Genomic DNA, 25,815 nt, shown 5'->3' on the forward strand with positions numbered 1-25,815 from the left:
ACCTCAGTAATAATAAATGATTACTGAATTCTAGCGGGTTAGAATAAAACTAGCATGATGGTGTTCTCCAGCAGGCGAAAACAAGATGGTGGCAATGTCCTCTAGCAGGTGGTAGCTCCTGGTAGCATGTGCTGAACATAAAATGTTGGATCCATGACGGTCGTCAAGGTCAAAGTAATTTTCAAGGCCAAGATAAAATTTCTAGGTCAAGGTAAAATTTCTAGGTTAATATAAAAGTTCAAGGTCAAGGACAAATTTAAAGGTCAAGGTCAAATTTCATGTTAAATGTCAAAGTTCAATGCAAACAGTCGAGGTAAAAGGTATGGAGAACATGAAATTATACTAACATGTTACCAGCACACTCTAGAAGATGAAAACAAGATGGCGGCCTCCAGCAGACGAATACAAGGTGGAGGACATGACGTCATACTAGTTGACGATATATATACCTTGGTATTGGTGATGTGAGGTCAGTCTAGGTAGCTTCCATGGAGGAAGGATCTGTTGTCTTTTTGCTTTTACCTGGTTTCGAACCAAGGAAGGGTATCGACCTAATCAATCAGTATTCAAATAATTTAATTTTTTGCCGAATATTGAACTTTTTCATTAAAATATGATAGTAAATAAATATTTACAAAATGGCATCCGTAACGACAATTTATACAGTGCTGACATAATTCAGAATGTCGCGCGTGGTGTAAGAGGTATTTATTACATTTTATTAAGAATGTTTTAAATATATTAATAAACTACTGATTTACTCTCGTTGGAAATCAAACTGAGGATCTAAATCGTTTAAATAACTAAACATTTTACATATGCAATTTTTAAAATATTTTTTGGAATTTTTTCGGAATTTCTATCTACATAATTACAGATTTTTAAGATGGCAGCCATAACGAAACATGCATCATTAATAGGATCCAATATGGTGGTCGTAACATAAAGTGTAACGATGACATCATACTCAACCAAGATGGTGGGCATAATGAAACATGCAACATTTATATAATACAATGTGGCGACCGTAACGATATGTGCAACAATGGTTTTTAAGTAATATTTTATTAATTTTTTATTATTCAATTCGATTGATTAATTTTTTTATTAATTTTTAAGTTTTCCCGGATTTCTAGCACTAAAATTACGAATTTTCAAGATGGCGGACATGACATCATACTAGGTGACGATATAAGTGACCACATAAGTGATGGGGGTTAGTCTGCCAGCAGCCACCATGAGGGAAGGATCAGATTCCCTTTTTATATTATTTTTTGCCCTCACCGGATTCGAACCGAGGACTCGTAAATGTATGTTTTTTTAAATATTAGTCACTATACTGGAAACTTTTAATGACAAATGCATCAATAACTATATGGACACCATCATTGTTCACAGCCAAACAATGAAGTAACATGTTAAATATGTGAGAAGTGGTCTTGAAGCTTTTTGTCAGACTGGGCTAACAGTAAATCCCGGTAAGTTCAAATGGGGGAGAAAACTGTGATGAACTTGGGTTTGGTAGTACAGGAAGGGAAAATGGTACAGGATTCACATAAAATACCATCCTGTGCTTACTTTTAAACCGATCTAAAATATCCGAGGGGTATGGCATTTTCTAGGTATGGTGGGATATTATGCCTGTTTCTTCCCGTAAGTATCGGAAATTACCGAACCATTGAACAAACTTTAAATAATTAGGTGGTTTTGATTGGGGAGAAGAGCAGCAGCGCACATTTTAATTAGTGAACAAAGCCCTTAAAAGCGTGCCAGTGTTACAACTCTTTGATTTTTCAAATAAATTGGTCCTTTATGTTGATGCTAGTAAACCAGCATTAGGGAGAATGCTGAATCAAGGAGATGATGGATCCCTCTTACTGATAGCTTACGCGAATAGTTTGTTAAGAGGAGTTGAAAACATATATTTTGTTTACGAAAAGGAAGCCTTGGCATGTGTATGGGCATGCGAGAAATACGAGGAAAACCTAGATGCTGTAGAATTCGAACTGTTCACAGACTTTCAGGTGCTGACCTGACTCTGGGAATTTCATAAGCAGTTAGGAAAATAAGGGAGATGGGTTTAAAGACTCAGTCATTTTAAATTCATGATCCAACATATAGCCAGGAAAGTCAACAATGTAGTGTTTGCCTGGAATAATATGTATCATCCTGGTGAATTTGCAGTAGATAATGGGGAGAAAGAGGATTTTGAAAAAGAGGGGAAAGATTAAATCTGTTGATAAATATTCCTAAGGCATATGCCAATTAGAGACATTAGCAAGAACATGACTATATGTGCACAAAACTGAAAAATGAAGTTTCAGGAGAAAATAAAAACAAACTCTCAGTGCAAAAGGTGTTGTTAGGAACATGCAGTAGAACAGATAAATGCTGATTATATATACTCCAGATAGATTGCACGACATGGTATTGGATATTACCATGCTTCTTATTTCGACGAAATTTCAAGCAAACCAGGATGTTAGCTGCCATTAATAAGGTAATTTTTTTGACCAGGGATGTAAGAAGAAACACAAAAAAGTTCAGAAAATGTGAGATTTGAAAGAAAAGTGAAGCTGTATGTGCTAGTTGGTAAGTATGCTAGCAAGTTTATTATAGGAACAGATTTATTTTTATTGTTTTTGGGAATTGCCCCAATACAAAGGAGGAGATAATAATTTATTGGTGTTAGAGATGACTTCTCCAAATATGTTATGGCTTTCGGCATGCGCGATCAGAAAACAATTACCATTACGACATCCATCATGCCATCCTCAGTCGCTAAGGTCGCTGATGCCCATCGCCAACCCTTACATCCATGTTGCATGGGGAGCCAGCGAGTTCGGGTGTCAATGGAGCATCCCAGTGTGTGTGTGTGTGTGCAGAAAGTGACAATCATCTGTTTACACTAGGTTCCCAAGACTGCCGCACAGCGTCAGTGGAGCGCATCTGTCGTGGTTACACCCCTCTGGCAATAGAGGGAGGGGAGGGCCCACAACTGCACACCTATTGGCTCTGGAGTCAGTGGAAGTGTGAGAGCTGATCAGAGTGCAGACCTACAAATGGAGCAGCCCTGACAATCGCTACACCCATGTTGAGCTAGATGAGGACATGCTGATCAGCATGCTGACCAACCAGAGGAGCAGTTGCGAGAGGCAGAGCTGCAGAAGCTGACCACCTGGAGAATGAGCGGAGGCACCATTGAGAGATGTTGGCTCTCGCCGACTAGGTGAAGCAGCTACATGGTGATAACAGCCTCATCAACTAAGCCATCAACTTCCCCCCACCCACTAAGGCCCAAACCTAACCCTGAGATCAAGGCGAGCGCCAACCCAATCGACAACCACCAGGGGACAGGCACAACCGACATAAAATTGGTGCCCAATTTGTGTTGCTTACTTTTATATTTACTAACCTTGTAAACTCGAACATTAGTGTTGAGTGACATAATATGGAAAATTGTTGCGTGGTAGCAGCAGATGAGAGCACGGACAGGCGCGACTAGGAGAGCGTGGAACAGGAGTGCTGCACAAAGACAGTGCAGGATTACATTGCACCGGGAGTGGACAGGTTTGATAAAGTGGCATCGCGCATATCATCTGTCAGAACATCTTTCACCAGCATGGAGAAGAGAGGTTAATCTCTACTACTGGCGAGAGACTATGCAATTGTAAGCACCTGTAGTTATAAAAATGGAGGAAATATGCCATATAAGTGCTAAGCCACATGGAAATTCTGGTGTGTGAAGTGACAGCACTATACGTATGTGCTCGTGCACACACATAGACGAAATCAACCTGGACACAGATCGCATGGGAAGTGCTGCAGGTGTGAAGTGTGTGGCAGTAGTCTGTCCCGGACAGCTTGGCGAGATGGCCTGGTGCTTCCAGTACAACACATGCAAGCATAGAACTTGCAGTGACGAACGCAAGTTCCGAAATTTTCGCAATGGACTGTTCCTATGCGCAATTTGCGAAGACACTTCGTACAGCCTTCGCACAGAGCAATAACACAGCTGTGTTCACGGTGTTCACGGGCCTGGCACACGAGGAACCATACACATTTATCTAGACATGTCAGAACACACTAACAACACATTCTGTGCCCCAATGATGAGTACTCAAAGAGGGTCAGTGGGCAGCTTCGTGGATTTGCCCAGGAAAAGTTATCAATGGCGGGCGAGTACCAGATGCTCTGGTACGAGTTCGCGACCCGACTAGAGTCCCGTTTTGACATTGACCGCCCGGAAGCCGATTGTCAGCATCAGGAGTTCTGCCACCAGTAGGCAGCCGGGGAAAGTGTGGAAGGCTTCGTCTATGATAATCTACAGCTCCACTGACATCTGGAGATGGACGAACACAGTGCCGAAGTACTCGCAATGATCGTGGAACTTTTGCTCCCAGATATACGCCCGTTCATGCATGGCATGGCGGGACGAAGTGTGGATGTGTTCCTAGCTGTGGCCAGAGAGGTTAACATGATATCCACGCCCTGCGTCTAGCATACGGAGCCTCGGGGGAGCAAAGTACCAACCATTACCGGGCTGTCTTATTGCCAGAGTATGCTATTGCGGTAGTGATTCTGTGACAATGTAAAAATATTTATGATGCTCCCTTCCCCTACTCCATACACAGGACCACCACCATCCTGGGATACGATCACTCCCACTACAGAGCCATGCGAGTGCAACCTGGTGCCACAGGGCCCACCACTGGCGACAGCCTCGCTGGAAGGAAAAACATGGTTAGGCTGTGGAGAGCAGATTCCTGCCGCAGATACTGCCTATCTGAAGTGTACCACTGGCACTGCGAGTGCCCCTCCAGGGCCACCAACAGACGGGCGGACGAAGTTTCCTCCATGCCATCGGGAAAGAGTTGATAGGGAGTGGTAGGCAGCTGGGCTCGCTCTTTGAAATCCCTACCAGCCATGCTGCTCTGTTCACTTGACAATGGCAGGTTCGGCCCACACCTCCACAAAAGGCCTCGCCCTGGTGTCGCACCGAGTGCCACCACTCATGGCATGTCACCGGCGAACCGAGCAGTAGCTGTTGGACTCGGAGAAGGACCGCCCTCGCTTGGCCACTTGTGGTCAGAAGGACCCGGACTATTTCGTATTCTCATCTGTGCGAATAGGTGAGGGACACTGTCACTGGTCTTTCATATGTGGCAGCACACCTCATACCCGAGGCCAAGGTAACATATTGTCCCAGGTGGTGCAGCTGGCCACTAAAAGTGCCAGCATGACAGCCGAGGTCACCACCAAGGTGATAATTGACATCAGTGATCATGTCAGTCAGATGGAAGCCTTGTGATGTCTGACCAAATGGAGGAGCTCATCTTCAGTGCTCCTTCGCTCGACCAGGTGGATGCCACCATAGAGGTTCGCGTCGGATGGCTGCATACTTTGAAATGCATGGCAATGGACCATTTATGGAGTTCATCGAACTCAGCCTCCTCCCGCTCAGTCACCCACCTCGATGATCTTTGGCACAACATGCCAGTTGAGTACACTGGTTTAATAAACCAAGTGCTAGTGAACCAACTGCAGGTCTTCGCCACTGTGAAAAAGTTATGTTGCACAACAATCACAGAACACTCCATCATGATGGTTCCACATTAACTGCCATATGAGAAAGTTTTGGGTTTAGGCCCCAGGAGCAGGATGCTATACAAAACAGATAAGCGAAATGCTGCGAAATGGGGTCATTGAGCCCAGGAGGTCCCTGTATAACTGCCGAATTGCATTGGTAAATCATGAAGTATGGCACACTATGTTTTTGTGTGAATTTTAAACATATAAATCACATCACTATTCCAGCCCCACCACTGCTAATAAACATTACCGATGCCCTGGCTGTGCTGGGAGATGCTACGATCTTCATGACCATTGATATAAAATTATGTTACTGGCAGGCAGTGGCGGATCCAGGGGGGGCACCAGGGGCACGTGCCCCCCCCCCCCCCCCCGAAAATCCAGTAGTCTGCTATATTGATATTGCCGATAAAAATGAATGTTTCTGCAAACTGCACTGCAAGTAAAGTCTTTGCTGTAGAATTATGTTCCTATAACAGAAACCAAAAATACATTCCGTTTAAAAAAGCGGTGGCGGTAGTCTGCGTCGTAAGAGCGCACGGGAAACCCCGTCTGGCGCCGGCACCCATCAGGCTGGCGGGTGGCAGCGAGACGTCGTATGGCTGTCCTCTTCCTCCCCTCTTTCCATTCTACACAACCTTTTAAAAGTCTATCCTTCCCTCCTCTTGTGCAACCTTCAGCATGAGAAAGTGTCAACATACTCCTCCACCCGAAACCACGTGGTAGGGTACAGTAAATGAATATGTTTAAGCCCTACACAATGTCTATTTATCGTTATTAAAACTTTATAAGTTATGGCAAAATATACAATTTACAAAAACAATGACTAGTTATACTTTAATCACATATCTACTACATTTTCGAAATTTCTTAGACGAAAAAATCTAGCAGGGCTGTAAAAATATTTATTTTACAGCCTCTCCTTTCCACTCCCTCCATATTCTAACATTCCTGGCGCGTGACGCATAGCAACCGTAAGCCTTGCAGCGTGAGAGAAGAAAGAAAATAAATCGAGTAGCGCCCGACTACCTCCCCTGGCTAATCACCTGGCTGTCAACTCGTCAGTTGTCACATGCTTCACATCTACAGGTGGGTGAGGTTCGCTCAAAAATGGTATAAGTGACGCAATGTGTTAAGGGGAAGAAGGGGTACACCACCTATGTCACTGGAGCGGAAGTTTATCCCTTCCACCACGCACCAGGCTACCTGCTTACACGTCTCGACAACACACCGCGACGGTACGACATTGTTGAAGCAGACGGACTTGCAGCCTTGTGAGAGTGTTCAACGCCTGTGCTTCGTTTAGACAATTTATGATGTTTTTATTCTGTGGTTATTGAAATTCTTTATGGAGAGATTATGGTACGTAATTAGAATTTATATGTATTTTTTTTTGTTTATGCTTAATTTTTTGTTATTTAATAAAAACGTTCAGAGCCAAGTATTACTAGTTAGTACATGTAAAGTAAATGAAAATTAAGTTATATGTTGATGATAGTGCTAGTGCATGGATTGACCTGTAGCCATTTTTATACTTTACCCACAATGTGCATTATGTATTACTGTATTATGTGACACGAAATTATTTTTTTACAGGATTTACCAAAAAACAAGCAGACGAACATAAATAAGATCGACTCGTACTTTCAACTGATTCAAAAAAAGAGTAGACGACATCAGTCACAAGAGGACAACTCTCAGCATCATCATGATGAATGCCTTCATGCTGTCACTAAACACGGTAATAACGAAAATACAAGTTTGTTTAATTCTATCTTGTCACTCATGGTTCTCATACGAGAGTGTAAAATTAACATTATAAAACTCTGCATTGATAAAGCCAGTGAACTGTAATTGTTACACCACCATAACTTACTTCTTATAGTTATTATTTTCCTTTGACAGTTTGACAAAATGGGCATATATTAAATTAATAATTAATAATGCTGGGATGCTGTAAGAATTTAAATTAACATTCCGATGTGGCCTAATTACACTCATTTCTAAAGAAAAGATCAACAAATTTGTACATAATAATCTATACAAATATTAATTTATTGTTTTAGGACCAGTTACGAGTGAAACCGTCATCTGTGAGCCTTCTACATCTAAGGTGTTCACGACAGACAGCAGTGCACACAGTGAGTCCACAACCTTCGAAGCATATCCAAAGGATGTTCTTACAGAGTCAGCACCAAAGAACCTGAATGATATAGCTGATATAGGACTCCATGCTGGGAAAAAAGTAGATGATTTCACCAAGTGTCTGCTCCTTGAAAAGCCATGGCATCCTACAGATGACTATTGCTACCCGTACTCAGTACACTCAAAAGGTGAGGGGAAAACTGTTAGACGGTATCTTTCTAAATCGCACATTGATAAATACCATTGGCTGGTATACTCTGATGTCAGTAAAGGTTTATTTTGTAAATACTGTGCTCTTTTTGCACAAGAAAAAGTAGGACACAACAAAGGTGTAAAAGTTAACAGACTTGTAACGGAGGCTCTTACAACTTTCAAAGACCTCACAGCAAAAGATGGCTACTTAGAAACGCACGAAAGAAGTGACTACCACCGAGCTTGTGTTGCATCAGGCAAGGATTTCCTCAGGACATGCAAAGCTCCTGAAAAAGAAATTCTAAATCAAATTAGTTCTCAGCGACTACTTTTAGTTGAAGAAAATCGTGCCAGGCTACGCCCAATAGTAGAGACGGTAATATTTATGGGGCGTCAAAATATATCTTTTAGAGGTCACAGGGACGATGGGGAACTGTGTTTAGATTCCGAATCAAGGTCTGTCACCAACAAAGGTAATTTTAGGGCATTGTTTAACATTCGAATTCAGGCTGGGGATACAAAACTAAGGTAACATTTAGAGAATGCTTCTTCTCGTGCTACTTACATCAGTAAGACTACCCAAAATGTCATAATCAAGTACTGTGCAGAAGAAATTTCTAATGTGATTATTGAAAGAATCAAGAATGCTAAGTACTGGTCAATCATTTTTGACGAAACAACAGACAGAGCACATGCCGAGCAAATGACGCTTATAGTTAGATATGTATATAACAGCACTGTAAGGGAAGATTTCCTATTCTTTGTAGATGCATTTAAATCATTGCAAAATCCACATGTAGATAATCAAGGTCCAGATGTAGTACGAAAAGAAGTAAGGTTAACAGGAAATGCTTTAGCCCGGATAGTTATTGACTACACAAAGGACCTTGGTCTTGATCTCAACTACTGTGTTGGTGTTGGTACAGACGGATGTGCAGTTATGACTTCCGAGAAATGTGGTGCTGTGTCAGAACTTCTCCGGGTTGCTACGAATGCCAAGCATGTATCGTGCTACAATCATGCATTAAATAATTCTATCTCAAAATCATCAAAGATTCAGAGTGTAAGGAATGCTACAGCTGTTATGAAAGAAGTTATTGCTTTCTTCAGTCAGTCTGCTAAGAAAAATGCTGTCTTGAAAGCTCATGTAGGCTCCCAACTTATACGCTTGTGTGAAACTCGCTGGGTTGAAAGGCATGATGCTGTTATCCTATTTTTTAATGCCTTGCCAAAAATTGTAGAAGCCTTGGCAGAAATCAGCGAGTGGTCCGAATCTGAGTCTGCAAAAAAAGCTGTGCTCTATGCCAACTCTGTATCCAGCACAGAATTCATTTTTTCATTAATTAGCTTGATTGATGTACTTAAGCGTACTCTGCCATTTAGTCGTCACTTACAGTCACCTTCGCTTGATTTGAGAGGAGCCTCTGCTGCTGTACAGGATACACTGGCTACACTGCGTACACTGAGACATGATAGTGAGAAATGTTTTTCAGTAGTGCACAAAGATGCCACATGTACAGCTACTCAGCTAGGAGTTGACCTCACAATGCCACGCCTTGCTGCAAGACAAATGCACAGAGCAAACTACGACACCAACAGCACCGAGGAATTCTACAGGAAATCCATTTACATTCCACTGTTGGACAATGTTATAACTGACCTGGAGCAACGATTCTCACAGAAATCATTACAATGTTATGATTTGCGCCTTTTTTTGCCTATTTTCATATTGAAGGATGGTGACCGTGACTTCGAGTCAAGAATAGGAGCTCTTGTTGATTTTTACAGCCCTCTTCTTCAGGAAGGTGTCCGAGATGGCAGAACTGTTGCTACTGTTCTAGATGGTGAAATGTGTATTTGGAAGGAAAAGTGGAAGAGAGAGAGCAAACAAGGCCACCCATTTCCAGAAACTGTGCTTGATGTGATTGACTCTTGTGACATTGATTTATTTCCAACTATTCGACGCTTCTTGGAAATACTTCTCACTTTGCCTGTTAGTGTTGCAAGTGCAGAGAGATCTTTCAGCAGCCTACAACTTGTTAAATCATGGCTACGAACGCGAATGACAGAGGAAAAGTTGAATGGCTTGTGTATGTTATTTGTTCATAGAGATATAAATGTTAACGTTGATAGAGTTCTAGAACGTTTCTCTAAAGTGGGTAAACGAAGGATCGCTTTGGATTTTATTTTGTAATAGGCATGCATTTTGCCTAGGATGGTTACCAAACAGATTCCTAATCAGTATTCAATAAAATTGTTTTTGTATTTATATTTATGTTACTAGTAGTGACTCAGTGACTGAAAGTGATGTATTATGTACATATTAGATTGTTTAATGTGCTTTAAAATGTGTAAATGTACTATTCTGTAAAATTAACTTTTTTTACATAATGAAAATAACTTGTCATTGAAACTGAAACTAATAAAACATATTAATATAATGAATTTCTTGTATAATTATAAAATCTGTTGATTGGATGTTATGTGTAGTGTCTGTAGATTAAACATTTTTAGTATTTTTTTTACATATATTCTCTAGCTACTCAGAAATCCTAGAGTGCCCCCTCCGAGGTGACCTTCTGGATCCGCCACTGCTGGCAGGTGCCAATGAGTCCTGTCGACCACCCCAAGATGGTATTCACTGTGCCTAATGGTTGGCATTTTAAGTTCTGCACCATGCAATTTGGGCTGAAGATCTTTCAGACCATAATTGTCCACATTTTAGATGGCTACATTGGCAAGTTTTCCATGGCTTACCTTTATGTACTTGTTTGGTTTTGTACAGGGGAGGACCATGCCCAAAATTTGTCCCTGGTCCTAGAACAGCTGGTCAGACACAGAATCACCTGTGCACTGAGGAAATTTTACATTAGGGCCAAGGAGATTGAGTTCTGGTGCACATCGTGACGATGGAGGGCTGTGGGCCATGGCCCGTGCTGTATGAGAGGACCATGCCTATAATTTGGCCCTGGTCCTAGAACAGCTGTTCAGACACAGACTCACCTGTGCGCTAAGGAATTTTTACATCAGGGGCCAAGGAGATGGAATTCTGGTGCACATCAAAACGACGGAGGACTGCTGGCCATGGACTGTGCTGTTGGGGCTCATTTAACACAAACCAGCCTCACCCACCATTAAGCAGCTCCAGAAAATTGTGGGGCTGCTGAGTTATCTCCAGTTGTTCGTCCCACAATTCGCGACAGTCACCATCCCAATGACCAACCTCCGGTCCAGTGGACAGCTGCAGTGGACAAGGCCTTCGGCTATGTCAAACAATTTCGTAACTGCCACACCTTTTTCCTGCCTGAAGCCCGACCACCCACTCTTCATCCAAACTGATGCCAACCAGGAAGGGGTAGACAGAGTCCTTTACCAGGTGAGCAATGAGGGACAGAAACTCATTGTATAGTACACAAGCACCAAGTTCGGCCCAGCTGAAAGGCACTACCACATCAATGAGCTGGAGTGCCTTGCGGTGGTGTGGAGACTCCACCACTACTGGCACCACCTCGAAGGCCGCCCAATCATGCTGCATAAAGATAAGCAGTACCTGCACTGGCTTGACACTGCACAGGGTAGGAAGTCCAAGTATATTCATTGGGCCATGATGATACATGGTTTTTTCCATCTCCATCGAGAATATTCGAGGCAAGGAGAGCCAACTGGCCAATGAGTTATCCTAACATCCTGACACAGCCCATGTGTTTTACGACAACCAGGGGTAGGAAGATCTTCCTCCAGGACTCGAGCCCATCAGTGATAGTCCAGAGCCACAGTTACATACCCATATCTTGTATAAATTGTGCAGTTCTACTGCAACCCTCTATGTAAAGTAGTCTTCCACCCTTGCATAGCTGATAGCATGGGTATGCGATGAGAAGTGCTGTGACCCACATACAATATCCCACCTGGACGATTTTGGGGCATAAGTGGTCCCAAATCACCATAGTCTGGAAGGGCTTCTCATGATGAAGGGCCCTCACTGGAACAGTGAATGGTAGGTTTACACACCCCCTGTGGTTAGGCCAACCATCATAAATTACTTCCATGATCACTCACTCGCTGGGCACCCCAGTACTGAGTTAATGCTGCAGTAAATAAAGTGGACTTTCCATTGGCTCAAAATGGCCACAAACTTCAGGCTATATATTAGGGCACATGAATGTTGCCATCAGCTTAAGTCCCACTGCCCAGATGGGGAAGAACAGCAGTTGCTCCTATGGCCCAAAATTCCCTTCCATACCCTCACCATTGACATTATGGTACCATAATCATGTATGCCCTGAGGCCAGTGCTTCATCATCGTGTTCACAGATGCCTTCACCCTCTGGGCAGAGGTGTTCATGGTGGCAAGCATGAAGGCCAGCATGCTGATTGCGCTGCTAGAGCGCGAGGTCTTCCCGCGATACAACTACCCAGGGTACTGTTGATGGACAATGGGGTACAGTTCATGGGACAGCATTGGAAGGAGGCCTGTGCGAGGAGGGGTGTGGGGCACCATACCACACCCACCTACCACCCATGTGCGGACACTATGGAACGCAGAAACCAAGACAGCAAGACCCAGCTGCACATCAGGTTAGAAGAGGACCACACCAATTGGGACTTGAATATCCCTACCCTCCTCTAATGCCTACATTGCCGGACGAAAATCGCAATGGGACACTCCTCTGCCAAATTGATGAAGGGGCATAATGTCGCCCAGTCAAGGATGGTCCTGGCAGGGTGGATAAAATACTGAGCTCCTATGGTAGAGCAGAGTGAGGGCCAGACAACTCCAGGCACAGTTCCTCGAACAGGGCACACCCCAGACAACCCGATACACTGTCCCACTGACCTAGGTAGCTGCTATATGTACAGTGCCACCACTAATTGGCTGCCATTTAGAGCTTCTGCACAGGGTTGACACTGAAGTGGTATGAGCTGCGGAGGGCAGTAGCCTGACTTGGGCCTAATGCATACCTGGTGTGCTGCCACAACGAGCAGAAGGTGAAGGTTAACCAAAATCACTGACCCACCAGATGACCAGTCATACACTTCCCCGACAAACTCGTTCCAGATTGACCTAGCAGGGAACATGCCCATGCAGAGCCCCTCGACCACGGAAAGACAGGCATAGATGGGTCCACTCTTGAGGCAGCAACCCAAGCACTTGGCCACCAAGTACCAAAAACCAATTTAGGATTAGAACCCAGGTTTGTGCTATGGATGAGCCATGCTGAGCAACCCTCATCGAGCTCGAACAGCTCATGAACAGACGGTTTCTGGGGGACAACATCCCAGAACTCGACGAGGAACAATGTCTCAACCCTGGCATCTCGAATGCCACGATCATCGACAAGGGATCGGAAATAACCCAGATATCGGAGGGCGATGAACCAGGTACACCAGTCACTAGAACTGAGAAGTTTGTGTTCCCCCCTACGACCCCACTGAACCAGAATGCATCCACAGCAGCAGATACAAACTTGGGGAAACAGATAGTGGTGTCAGCCCCATGTACCATCACACCCATCCTCCGCTGTTCCATTGGTGCGAACACGATTGCGAGGGCGGATTTACCATCCAGCTTCTTGGTGGGGAAGGGTCAAAGATCGGGCGCAGCCTGTTGCTATTAGCATGGGCCGAAAGGAAAAGAGTACCAACCCACATAGATCCCCAATGGGGGTGCGCTGATCCTTATGTAGTTTGAAGCCCCAGGTTACCTGCATGACTATGAGTGGGTGGTTCAAGTCCCAGTTCGAGTCACAACGGCGATCCAGACCCGTCCGACTATCAGGCCCTGTTGCTGTGTCTTACAGCACCTGCCAACCTATGCCTGACTTGGGTCACTTAGAAATAAAACTTGCAGAGTCCTCCCCAGTTCATGCCAGAACATCTGGACCCCTGTATCACTTGTGTCAGTGCTTCTAAGGTGGTTTCGATGGACAAAGTAGCCTCGGAGAAGGGGGGCATCTGACGATATCTGCCGTGCTTTCATCAGTCGCTAAGGTTGCTGTTGCCCATCACCATCCATTTTGTCCATGTGAATGGGGAGTGAGCAAGTGCGGGTGTCAATGCAGCAGCCCAGCAGTGTGTGTCTGCAGAAGACTGACAATCGTCTGTTTACAAGATGGGGCTACTAGGTTCCTACGACTGCCGCACAGCGACAGTGGAGTGCGTCTGTCACGGTTCCACCCCTCTGGCAATAGAGGGAGGGGAAGGCCCACCACTTCGAGCCTGCCGGCTTTGGAGTCAGTGGAAGTGTGAAAGCAGATCATAGTGCAGACTGACAAATGGAGCAGCCCAGACGACCGCTTCACCCACGTTGAGCGAGACGTCGACATGTTGATCAGCGTGCTGACCAACCCGAGGAGTAGTTGCGAGAGATGGTGCTGCAGGCAGCTTATTACCTGGAGAACGAGCAGAGGCACTTTCTATAGCTGTTGGCTTGTGCCGACTAGGTGAAGCAGCTACAGGGTGAGAACAGCCTCATCAGCCAAGCCATCCTATTCCCCCCGCCGCTAAGGCCCACACCTACCCCTGAGATCGAGCCTAGCACCAACCTACATCGATGACTACCAGAGGACAGGTGGAACCGGCATCAACCAAGATTTTGAATGATCAAGCTTTCCCCTTTTTTGGGTCAACAGTATAAATGGCCACTGATAATAGCATGAACATTGTATCGAACGAAATGAATCAGATGTCTTTCAGTTGGGAAATCAATTTTAGGCAGATTAGTCTTACTGTCTGGTGAGCGATATGGTATAAATGAATAACTGTATCATCAAATGTATATTAAGGACATTTTACTTGGAATACCATCAGTATTGGGACAAATTGTTTAATTTTCTCATTTTGAGAATTAATTCTAGCATTAGAGCATAATTTTTTTTGGTAGATTTTTTTCAAATATGTGTGAACTGCAGCTAGATAGAAATTTAAACGACAGCGAGGCCCTCACCAAGTAATATTGAGAAGAGTCTAGTAATCATTTAAATACATATTACAATTGCATGAATATGATGGACACTGTGAATAAATAAAATATAAGGAAGATGATTTGAGGTTAGTTTAGACACATTTCTTGAGCAAGGCAATTCACAAATTCATTGGGAAGTTTGGCTTGAAGTTTAAAGGTCTGTATGAAGTTATTAAGTTTATAGCCCCAAACACCTAACTTCTTAGTGACAAGGACAAGGATGTAAAATTTAAGATGCATGTTCACCAAACGAAAGCTTAAAAGAAAAGAGTATTACCAGATTACTGTGACATTGAGCTAGCAAAGTTTTTTTTTTTTCGCTTTCTCTATTGTAACTATGTTTGTCTTGGCCATAGTATTAGTCTTAAAAGTAGTTACCTTGGCATTCAGCTAGTGTAGAGACAAGGTTTTTAAAGGGGGGGGGGGGGGCGGGTTGTCGTGCTTGCTATTTGCGGCCCACAATTAAAGGTTGTTTTCTTGGAATGGACTTTGTTTGCTCCTGATTGATCTTACTCCCGTCAAACATATTCTTGTTGCTGGTGGCCTACCCTCCTAGCAAGGCTTCTAATAGTGTTTCGCGCACTTCAACTGAGGCAGTGGAGTAGTGGAGGTGACCGAGTGACTGATCACATGACTTTACCACTCCTTCTTTCATCTCTGCGGAAGTAGGAGAAACTTGCACCTTCTGGTTCATTAGGGAACAAAGAGAATGTGCGCCAGAGGAGTATATATGAACCCCACCTGGGAACAGCAAGCATAAAGAGAACGTATAGGAATACAAGAAGCACAACTCCGAGAAATTCGTCCTGCCACCAGCCTGTCAGACCACCCGCAGAACACCACTATTCCCGAAAGCGCACCGATGGTCGGAATTGAATTTAATCTCTGTGACTATTAAGAGAAACTTTAACTTTAATTATAGATCGGAGTCGTCAACGAGGGATCCCAGAGTGTTTTGCTGTGGACAGCGACAGAGTTAAGAAGGTGTTCGTGAGTGACTAAAAGTGTCAACTCGCGCTGCAGGTTGGGGACTTGTCGGGCGAGAGTTTGGTGAAAATTAGCTCGGCAATTTTTGACCCTGTGAGAGGTAGCCAGTAGCACCAGAGGTCATAAAATGCTCGCCTTCGACAAGTCAAATTATACTCGCTGAACGAGTAAAAGGTAGTAAGTAGAAAGCATGAAGACAAGGCCGAAGGCTTATGAGCATGAGTGCGGGATGAGAAACAATCATTTATGGTTGGTTTGAGGCAGCTTGATATGGCACAGTATGTGTACAACCGACTGTGACAATTTTCCCCTGCAATTAACTTCAGACTTTTGAGCAGCTATAGTGTTTCGTTAGTATTTGTGTATGACACAACACTTGTTCAAACGAACTGGAATGAGTTAGACAGGGGCGGACATGCTTGCAGTGGATGAAGAGGGCTGTGGTCTTTCCTTCGCATCGCGAAGTCCCTGTCGTCGCGGGAACTTGGTTTTCCTTTCTAAGTCCGGCTCGAGTGCTGATGGGGCAGGAGAGCGCTAGTCGGTGGGCGTGCTGTTACAAAGAAACGACTAGCGGAACGCGCCCGGGACAGGACGGCCTGCAGAAAGTGTTGGGCTGGCTTTGCCTGGCAAACACGAGTTTTTATTTAATTGGTTGGGTGTTGATGTTAGTATTTGAAACCATGTTCACCCTTGAGGCGTATTATACAAATTATAAATATTTGAGGCAATCTTATTATTGTAAATAATATGTAGGTATAAATATCTGTTTATGAGCAAGTTATATTATCATATCATATTATCATTTTTCGCCAAAAATTCGTCTTATTGTTTTACTCGCTCTACTTCGCTCTTTGTCATGTTAAAGCGAGTTCAATGTTGATTCTTAAGTATTGTCAATTTAGCAGATTTTTTAACATTATTTATCCCTTTTTTATTTACATAAGAATTGAATTATTTTCATTCGCCTTGTTTGTGCTGTGTTAAGTTTAGTTTATGATGTTATTTTTTTTTTAAATTTTGTTTGTTGACAGCCCCATGCTGTAGGCGAGATTTAATGAATCAAGAAAGAATGGACATATTTACAAGACCACATAAGTGCTCAAGTTTAACATTATTGAAATTGTTCAATATTTATTTGCCATTAGTAAAATGTTAGCCTCTAACAACACAGTTTTTTTTTTGTGTATGCTCTAGCTAAAACTCTTGTTTCTCCTCTTGGGGGACAACACCATTTTCACGCAGTAGAGTCTGTCTGATCTGTCGTGGACCGGTTGGTGCTATTGACACATTATTGGATATCGTGACCTGTGAGTCAGGTGCTAATGGTACAGTCGCGTGTAGTAGATCTGTCTGGGCCAGAGCTAGCAAATTTTTACTTTGATGTCAGAAAAATCAGAGTGCACGGTTTGCATCTGACGTCATGAACAATATTTTCCAATGAGAAGCATGATGAAGGTAAAAAAACATTAACATCATAATAATTATCTATTAATATATATCAATTTTAATATCTTATCTTGGACACCATTATTGTTTTATTTTACTTTAAGTTTATTTGAAATAGAAAACGATCAACCTAAAATGTTTAATAACAATTATAAATATAGGCATTTAAATAACACATCTGATCCATATATAAAGTATAATTAACTCTTAAGATAAATTTTAAAAAAATCAAATTACATGTATGCGAGTCTTTCAGTACTAATTTCAGTAACATCTAAATATGTGTTATCATGTTGAAAATACACTTATAATACAAAACGTAAAGAAATTTATCATAAAATTATTTTTAAAAAAGTCTAGAATATTAAATTATATGCATTGCCGAGAAATTTTGAAGTTCTGATCGCGTACAAGAAAACTTATAAAACCATCGACAGTATAAAATTTACAGATAAACGAAGTATCCACATGCCAGTGTCAGGGCTGTATTTACGCGCAGGCTATCTAGGCTGTAGCCTATGGGCCCGCACCACAAATGGGGGCCCACACCACACGACACAAAAAAAAATTATAGTGCGATGTGGATCTTCTTATATTCTTAAAATACGCGTCGACATAGTGTCCAGTTGTTTTGTGTGGATTTATTGCGCCAAACTAAACTCTTCTGTGGAAAGCTGATGTATGAGTTGTGTCAGCATTTAGAAATCTGAAACACTTGGCGTTGGGGACTGGTGTAGTATTCTAAACTTATTCTGCGGGCTGCGTGGTGGGGGGAGCAAAGCGAGATAAGAGGAGGAGGCTCTGTAAACTGAGTCCAGTGAGCCCTGCGACGTACAAAGATCAATAGCACAAACTCCAATCCAGTAGACACTGTTATCATGTTGACCTGGCGACTGGCGTCTTTTTTTTCGGCATGCATAAATTAAATTTGTGTGAATTTATGACCTATTCTGTATTGTTTGTTTCGATGTTTCAGTGATCGTGTGCGTCATTTATTATTTGTTTTATCTTAATATGTAACTTTAGCCTTTAAATAAACATTTTCGTAATAACAAAGTAAAGCTATCACTGCAACAGGTTTTATAAATAACAGTATTATGGATCGCCATAAAATACAAAGTAATCGCCATAAAAATAGAGGTTTTTAAAAACGGAAGAACCAAACGAAAGATTGCAAAAGAGCAAGGAAAAAAAACGAAGCATTTATAGCCAAGTCACGTCGTACGACCGATTATATGATGTTTAAGCCAAGTTCATCTACTGCTTCAAACAATGACGATGTTACTTGTTCACCTGCTATACGGAGTCAACCTCAGTACTATAAAGACACCGAAGTGGTAAGTTCAATAATAATTGATTTTAAAAGGTTGTCAAGTGCTTAAGGTCACCGTCTGGTGAGATCGATTTAGTGTTTTCACTGCCTAGAAACGAGTGGACTATCAGAGTGAAATGAGCCCCATCACGTGTAACTCACCAAAAGACGTGATTTTGTTATCGGCCAAGGGCCAATGAACACTCTGAAAGGGCTCGATTATGTATAGTCACATTTAGTCTAGCTTGGAGAGAATGGAATCCGCGAAATAATCGTGGTTCTACCCATCACCTTTAGGCACAGCGCAATGAAACAGCGTGCAGACTCTCGGTCGTAGGGCCACCTCTGTGAGACATTCAGTGGTAGGGTTTTATCACAGTATGTATTTAAAGTGAAGATAAATGTACGATACATATCAGACTAGTACTTTTTAAGTTGTGGAATAAAGATTTCCACCTTATTATTTACCGTTTTAGCATTCTTCACGCTTCAAAAAATGCAAAGTAAATAATATTAAAATAAATAACCCAATCCAGCAGTATGGCGTGTAGTGGTTCTGGTTCTTAAATGCTTTTCGTAGCCAAACACCAAGAGCTTAAGCAGTGATGAGTGACGCGAGTGGGTTTCCAAGTGACAATCCTACAGCTGATGGCAGCTGAAGTTCTGCATACTGATTGGCGGCTGGGACAGATGGCGCCCTTAAGCAAATTGAAATCGCTTCCCTTTATTGCTTAAAGGAATACTGCAAATCCTCGATTTATATCGGAGTTAAGTTACATATCGGTCGGTCAGCCGGCAGGCACACACAAGCGTGCTGGCGTGCGAGTTTATTACTGCATCTGCTTGGTGAACTGATCGCGTTAGGCAATTAACACTTGACAAGAAGCAATAACACGATTTATACATGAATGTAAGAGAGCAAGCTTTTTTAATTCTTAACATATTGTTTTAATAATTATTAAATTAAAATTTATAATATTTTTCTCTAAAGTAAATAATATTTTAATGTAGATTTTTCGGGTTCCAGAAATTCCAACAGAGCTTTCCAAAACATCATCAGCAGTAACAGTTCCCGACCCCAAGACTTCAGTACGAGCAGTTTTCGAGACATCAGCACCAGCAGGTCCTAAGACATCAGCATCAGTAGTTCCCGAGACATAAGGACCAGCGGTTTCCACGACATTTCTAGTACCAGTGGTTTTAGAGACATTACCAGCACTAATAGTTTCACTTGGACCTGCTTTAGGTGAAAATGTTCACTTGGAAATGACATTGGATTGTGACCGGAGTTTATGATACCAGGTAATGTTGATTACTGCATTAAAATGGACGCCACAGCACTTAGAAACTGTGATAGTGATCTATTTGACCGTAAATCTTTCAAACAAAATGATAAAAGTTCTGAAAGAAGTTTTACAAGAAAATGCGAAACAAGTTTCTTTGAACGGAAAACATGGAACAGTGAAACTATAAAATGTCCATGGTTCTGTTTTTCTCCTAGCAATGGACATGTATATTGTTATGTACGCAAACTTTTTTCTCAAAAACACAGTTTACTCATGGTGGTTATTGTGACTGGAAAAATGCTTCTGCACGTCTGGTTGAACATGACACTTCTAAAAACCACTTGAATGCTGTACTAAATTTTGCAAGACGCTCTTAAGAATTGGGGCGTGTTGAGCAAAAACTGACACGACAAGCAGAAGATGTAGCAAAATATTGGCGAGAAGTTCTTAAGAGATTGATAAGTGTGATAGTATTTATCAGTGAAAGAGGTCTAGCTTTTAGAGGGGAAAATGAAATACTTGGTTCACCAAGAAATGGTAACTACTTAGGACTACTGGAGCTTATAGCAGAATATGATGACTTCTTGAGCAATCATATAAAGATCCATGGTAATCGTGGAAGTGGTCATACAAACTACCTATCATCGATAATTTGCGAGGAAGTTGTGCAACTAATTGGCAAACGAGTTTTCAATGAAGTTATATCACGAATCAAGCAGTCAAGGTACTATTCTATGTCATTAGATTCAACTCAAAACGAAGGTCATATTGATAAGCTCACTTTGATTTTCAGATATTTAGAGGAACCTATCCCTGTTGAAAGATTTGTAACATTCATAACTAACCAATGCCACAAAGCTAAAGACACGTTTCAAGGCTTGAGCAAGTTTTTGAAAGAGAACTAAATAAACATTAAGTATTCTTTTGGTCAGTCTTATGATAATGCGTCTTCAATAATCGGAAAGTACAATGGCCTTCAAGCGCTCGTGCTCGCAGAAAATAATTTAGCAATATGCGTACCTTGCATTGCGCACTCACTTAATCTTGTACTGCAGGCTGCTGCCGAGTGCTGTCTGAGTGCTGTAATCATTTTGACTTTTTGAAGAACTTTATGTGTATTTTACAGCTTCAACTAACATATACGAAGTTCTAACAAATTGCTTGAAAAAACGCAGAAACCGATAAACCTATCATCGTGCCAAAAAGGACAACAAAAAACGTTGGTCTTGCAGAACAGAACAAAGCCCTCTTGCGAGGCTATAAAGAATAACAATAAAACACTTTTTGAGCTATCGGAGATCGAAGACGATTAAGGAAAGTCACGTGTTACTGCTCTAAGTATGCATAACAAAATGTCAAAAATTGAAACGGGTCTGTACACAGTACTTTGGGACGATATCTTTGGACAAGTAAACAAAACTAGTCAAACTCTGCAGAATCCAAGATTGGACTTGAACACAGCAGTCTCGGCACTAACATCGCTAACATGCTTCATGGGAACAAAACGGAATAGCTTTGAAGAATATGAGGTGAAAACTGCAGAGTTAGTAGATTGCACTGAGTATGACAGTAAAACACACCGCAAGCACCAAATAAATGTCCGCTTAACACCTCTTGACTGTGTCCGAGCACAAGCACCAGAAGTTGAACTGACTCCATCAGAAAAATTTCGAACTCAGAGTTTCCTTCCTGTAATATATCGATTTGAATCTTCTTTGCGACAGAGGCTTGAGGCATACAAACTAGTTGATACCCGTTTTGGATTTCTAAACAAGTTTTATTCACTTATAAATTAAGAGTTAATTGCATCAGCTCAAACCTTGGTGGAAACATATAACAACGACTTAGACGAACAACTGGGAAATGAATTGTTTAGTTTAAAGCTTTTTATCACGAGTTTCAAAGTGAAGTGGAAAAAGAAAAAAAAATAATTAGTCAAGAGATGTCGATGTATAAACTACTACTAGAGAAGAACGTCAAAGATTGTTATCCTAATATTGAGGTTGCACTAAGAATGTACCTGTCACTTATGGTCTCTAACAGAAGTGGAGGAAGATCATTCTCAAAATTTTATTTGATCAAAAATAGACTTCGAACCACCATGCTAGAGGACAGGCTCAACTTATTGGCTTTGCTAAGCATTGGAAGTGATATTTTAAGACAACTAAGTTTTGACGATATCATAAGTAGCTTTGTTAGTATTAAATGTCGACGCAAACCAATTAGCCACTAAGTACTCAATGGTCTAGATAATTATTCCGTAACTGCAATTTGGTAGTAAATTGCATTAAATTTTTTTATACATATTATACATATTGAGAACATTAACACTAAAATGAAATTTGTGTGTTTGTGTTCTTCTTTTAATATAGTTTTTAAATGAATGTTAAAAAAGCTGTGTTGACTTGCATACATAATTTTCGATTATTTGCATTGGTTTTGGTGTCACTTAATTCCTTAAACTCTAAATACTGTTTGGTTAAATGGTCTTGTTTAATAAAATAAACTTATTTTTTCAAAATAGAAAATTGATCAAAAATATTAGTTTTGTAGGTCAATTAAAATAAACTTCCCACCCAGACCCAGGCAAGAGGCACCACAGACTCAGCCTAGGGGCAGGGCCGCAACTAGAGTCTCTGGCACCCGGGGCATGAATGGATTCATGGCCCCCCCCCCTCTTTTTAGCTCAAACCACACCAATAAAGCGGTGATCCGGGGGCCTCCCACAGAAAAATGGTGCTATTTAAGCATTTTCCATACCTATACATGTAACAGATTCTGTGCTACTGTACCTTCCATGCATGAACCCACTATGTCCATAAAGGAGTCCGTATAATCACTAGACTTGTTCATTAAATTGTCGTCATAAATGTTTTTTAAAGATTTAAAATTCAACTTGCGAGACCTTTTTGCAGCAAAGATTTTGATTGAAATAGTGGATGCTCTCTTGTGTTCTATGGAAAAAATACTCAAATTCGACAGTCTGTCTTGCCTCAAACTATTTCTTAAATATTTTTTTAAAATTTTCAATTTGCTGAAACTTCTTTCGCCTGTAGAAACTGTTACAGGAAGAGTAAGAAATATCTTAAGGGCTGTGGTCAGGATTGGATATCCTTCTTCAATTCTGTGTTCGTGAATGAGCTTCAACGGGGTCGCTGCAGATGCTGTTTTCATAGTGTCATCAACTTCCAAGGCGTGATGTTTAAAACTTTCCATTTCTTGAACTATTTCTTCTCCATTGATGTCATCTTTGTATGTTTCAGACAACCATTTGGCTGCAGTCTTCAAATCTTTAACTTCCATTTTGTAGATGTTATTCCCATTTAAAAAGCTAAACTTGTCATTAATTGCTTGAAGAGCCTGAAACCGGGATTTTAAGGCATTCACTATTCCATCGCCACTGCTTCCTCACAGCCAGTGGTACCACCCTCTCTGACAACATTGTACTGTATTCGTATAGAGGACGCATTAAAACTTTCTAACTTCTCCCTTTACAATTTTTTTATGTTAATGATGAACTCAACATTTTTCTCAGAGTATTTTAAAATAAATATGTTGAGACGTTATATTGTAAATCAGATTAGACATTCCTGGCATGCAAGTTAAAAAAAAATTTACCAGTTACCAGTTGTAGTAGGCATTACAATGCAAGCGATTTCGGCGCCCCCACAGCTTTGCGCCCGGGGCGTATGCCCCGCTTGCTCCCCCCTAGTTGCGGCCCTGCCTAGGGGCCCAGAGGCAGTAAATCCGGCCCTGGCCAGTGTTATCCCAAATTAAGTTAAATGGTCTCTTCAGACTTTACCTTTGACCTTAATAGTACTTCAATGAGCTGCATTCTGATGCATTTTTTTACAATATTTCATAGGTAACTTCCGACTTTTTATCGCCTGACGAACAGTTGTGCTCGTCATATTGCATGATGTGAATTATCAATATATTAACTACAGTATTCCTAAATTCGCATGTTGGTTCAACAGCGGCATTTTGAATTGCAAACATCTAAGCCTTCGGCATATTGGATTTGGCAGGAATAATTTCGTCAAAATGTAACAGAAGTCTATGATCGGAAATGTGTCGCAAAGATGGAGGACCCACGTGTAGATCTTAAACCAGTAATAGTAACTTTCGTAAACATTATTGTACCAAATGAAACTTTATGATAGTGAAACTTCTCTAAAATATATTTGGTAGACTAAAATAGTCATAGTAAAAAAGTATTCACAAATTTTAAATACTTTTAAACACTATCATTTCACAAATTATAATGCATATTCTACTTCTGAATACACAAGAGGCTTAATAACAGTGGTTTAGCGCGCACTTTGAAACCTCAAGCGGCGCGGTTCTACTCTCGTCATTGGAAATGTTTTTGTTACCTTTATTAATAACATTATTTCATATTAATAATGTTTAATCAGCTAAATAAGGAAGTATTTCGAGACTGATTTCAGCAGTTTAATCAAAACATAAAGGGATTTTTTAGAGGCCGTTAAAGTTTTAATTATGTTTGTTAATGAAAGCTATATTTTATAATCCAAGAGTTTTGATACATTTTACTTACTTAGTATACAGCAGAAATTTAACATCGTCTCCGCTAACTTTACTTTCAAGTGGCTCTTCTTTTAGATTCACCCACTGTAACGTTCTGTTTCCATCGGAGATTTGAACCCAGTCTTCCAGAACATTATCAGCATTGGATAGCACTGAAAACAGAAACATGATTACTGGCGCATTACATTACATTGAGAGAAAATGCAATCTTTACGTTGATTTACAGTCAACAAAGGACATGTGCTTATTATTCACTCAAAGCAGCCAAAGTAATTGTATATTTTGGCAAAGAAGAATGTAAACGGCGTACCAGAACACGCCACAACGGTGACGCACACGAACTTGAAAAAGCACACGGTTGTCGGCGAGTTCATGGCTGGTGATCAGAGCGAGATGAGGACGATAGGCTTTGAGTTTGTCTGGTCGCTCCGGTACAAGTGTTGAAGCGCGGAGCTACGTGTCGACCAGGGAGAACTGCTGTTGAGCTCAAGGACGCGGCGGCTATTTGGTGATATACATGAGCTGTTCACGTACACCAACGCATCAAGTACAATAGCAAGTAGATAACAATTTTCACTATCGCCAAAAGTATAGCCCTTGATCGCGATTAAAGTACATCAAACACGTGCATAATAAGTGGTTTCAAGATTATGACTCGAAGCACCTACATAGTAATTTTTAATATACTTTAAATTGATAAATTTTGTTCTTGGCCTAAACAATGAAATACTAACTTTAAAGATATAAAACTTTTAGTTACAATTTTTTAGCCCTTTTTTTTTTGCAGTAAAAGTTAACAAATCAAGAATTTTTTCTCAATATTATTTTAAGATGCTTGCTTTCACAAACGCATTTAGCCCACTGCAGTATTACAATTAATATATATTATTTATGTGACCATTTAATAAAAAATAATACTTTACTGTACAAGACTGGACTCTCAGTCCCCTCTCACAAATGATTGTGAAAATTTGGGGGGAAGGGGGGGTTACATATTAATTTTAGAAGTGTTTAAGCTTAATGCATTTTGGAAAAGAAATGAATCAATGAACTAAACTAGAGTGTGTTTAGGAATACATTTAAAACTATGAGTGAGTCTTTCGGTACTCGTTGGACATGTGTAAAATCCAGCCACGATAACGAGTAAATTCAAGTGTACTCATGTTGCAAATATATTTATAGCTCGGACACGAAATTCAAAGTAGCATTCTCTAAAGTATTGCTGTGGGCTATATATATATATCTATATACACAAATAGTGTTTTTAACCACATTTTTTGATAATGATCACACTTTGTTAGGGTTCTTTTCATAATTTTTCATGTAATTTTAATTAATTT

At 41.2% G+C, this 25,815-nt stretch overlaps 1 protein-coding gene across 1 annotated transcript in view; it reads right to left on the reverse strand.

The window, feature by feature from the left end:
* The window catches only part of LOC134538043 (lipase member H-like), an 80,778-nt gene extending 55,796 nt beyond the window's left edge, over positions 1-24,982 (reverse strand). Inside the window, exons 1-2 of the mRNA XM_063379016.1 lie at positions 24,786-24,982; positions 24,486-24,627 (exon numbers count right to left, since the gene is read on the reverse strand). Coding sequence (XP_063235086.1) covers positions 24,486-24,627; positions 24,786-24,849 — 206 coding nt within the window. The 5' untranslated portion in view covers positions 24,850-24,982. The remainder of the gene's footprint in view (positions 1-24,485; positions 24,628-24,785) is intronic.
* Positions 24,983-25,815: the final 833 nt, after the last annotated feature.

Source organism: Bacillus rossius, chromosome 13 (genome assembly GCF_032445375.1).
Source record: "Bacillus rossius redtenbacheri isolate Brsri chromosome 13, Brsri_v3, whole genome shotgun sequence".
Lineage (NCBI taxonomy): Eukaryota > Metazoa > Arthropoda > Insecta > Phasmatodea > Bacillidae > Bacillus > Bacillus rossius.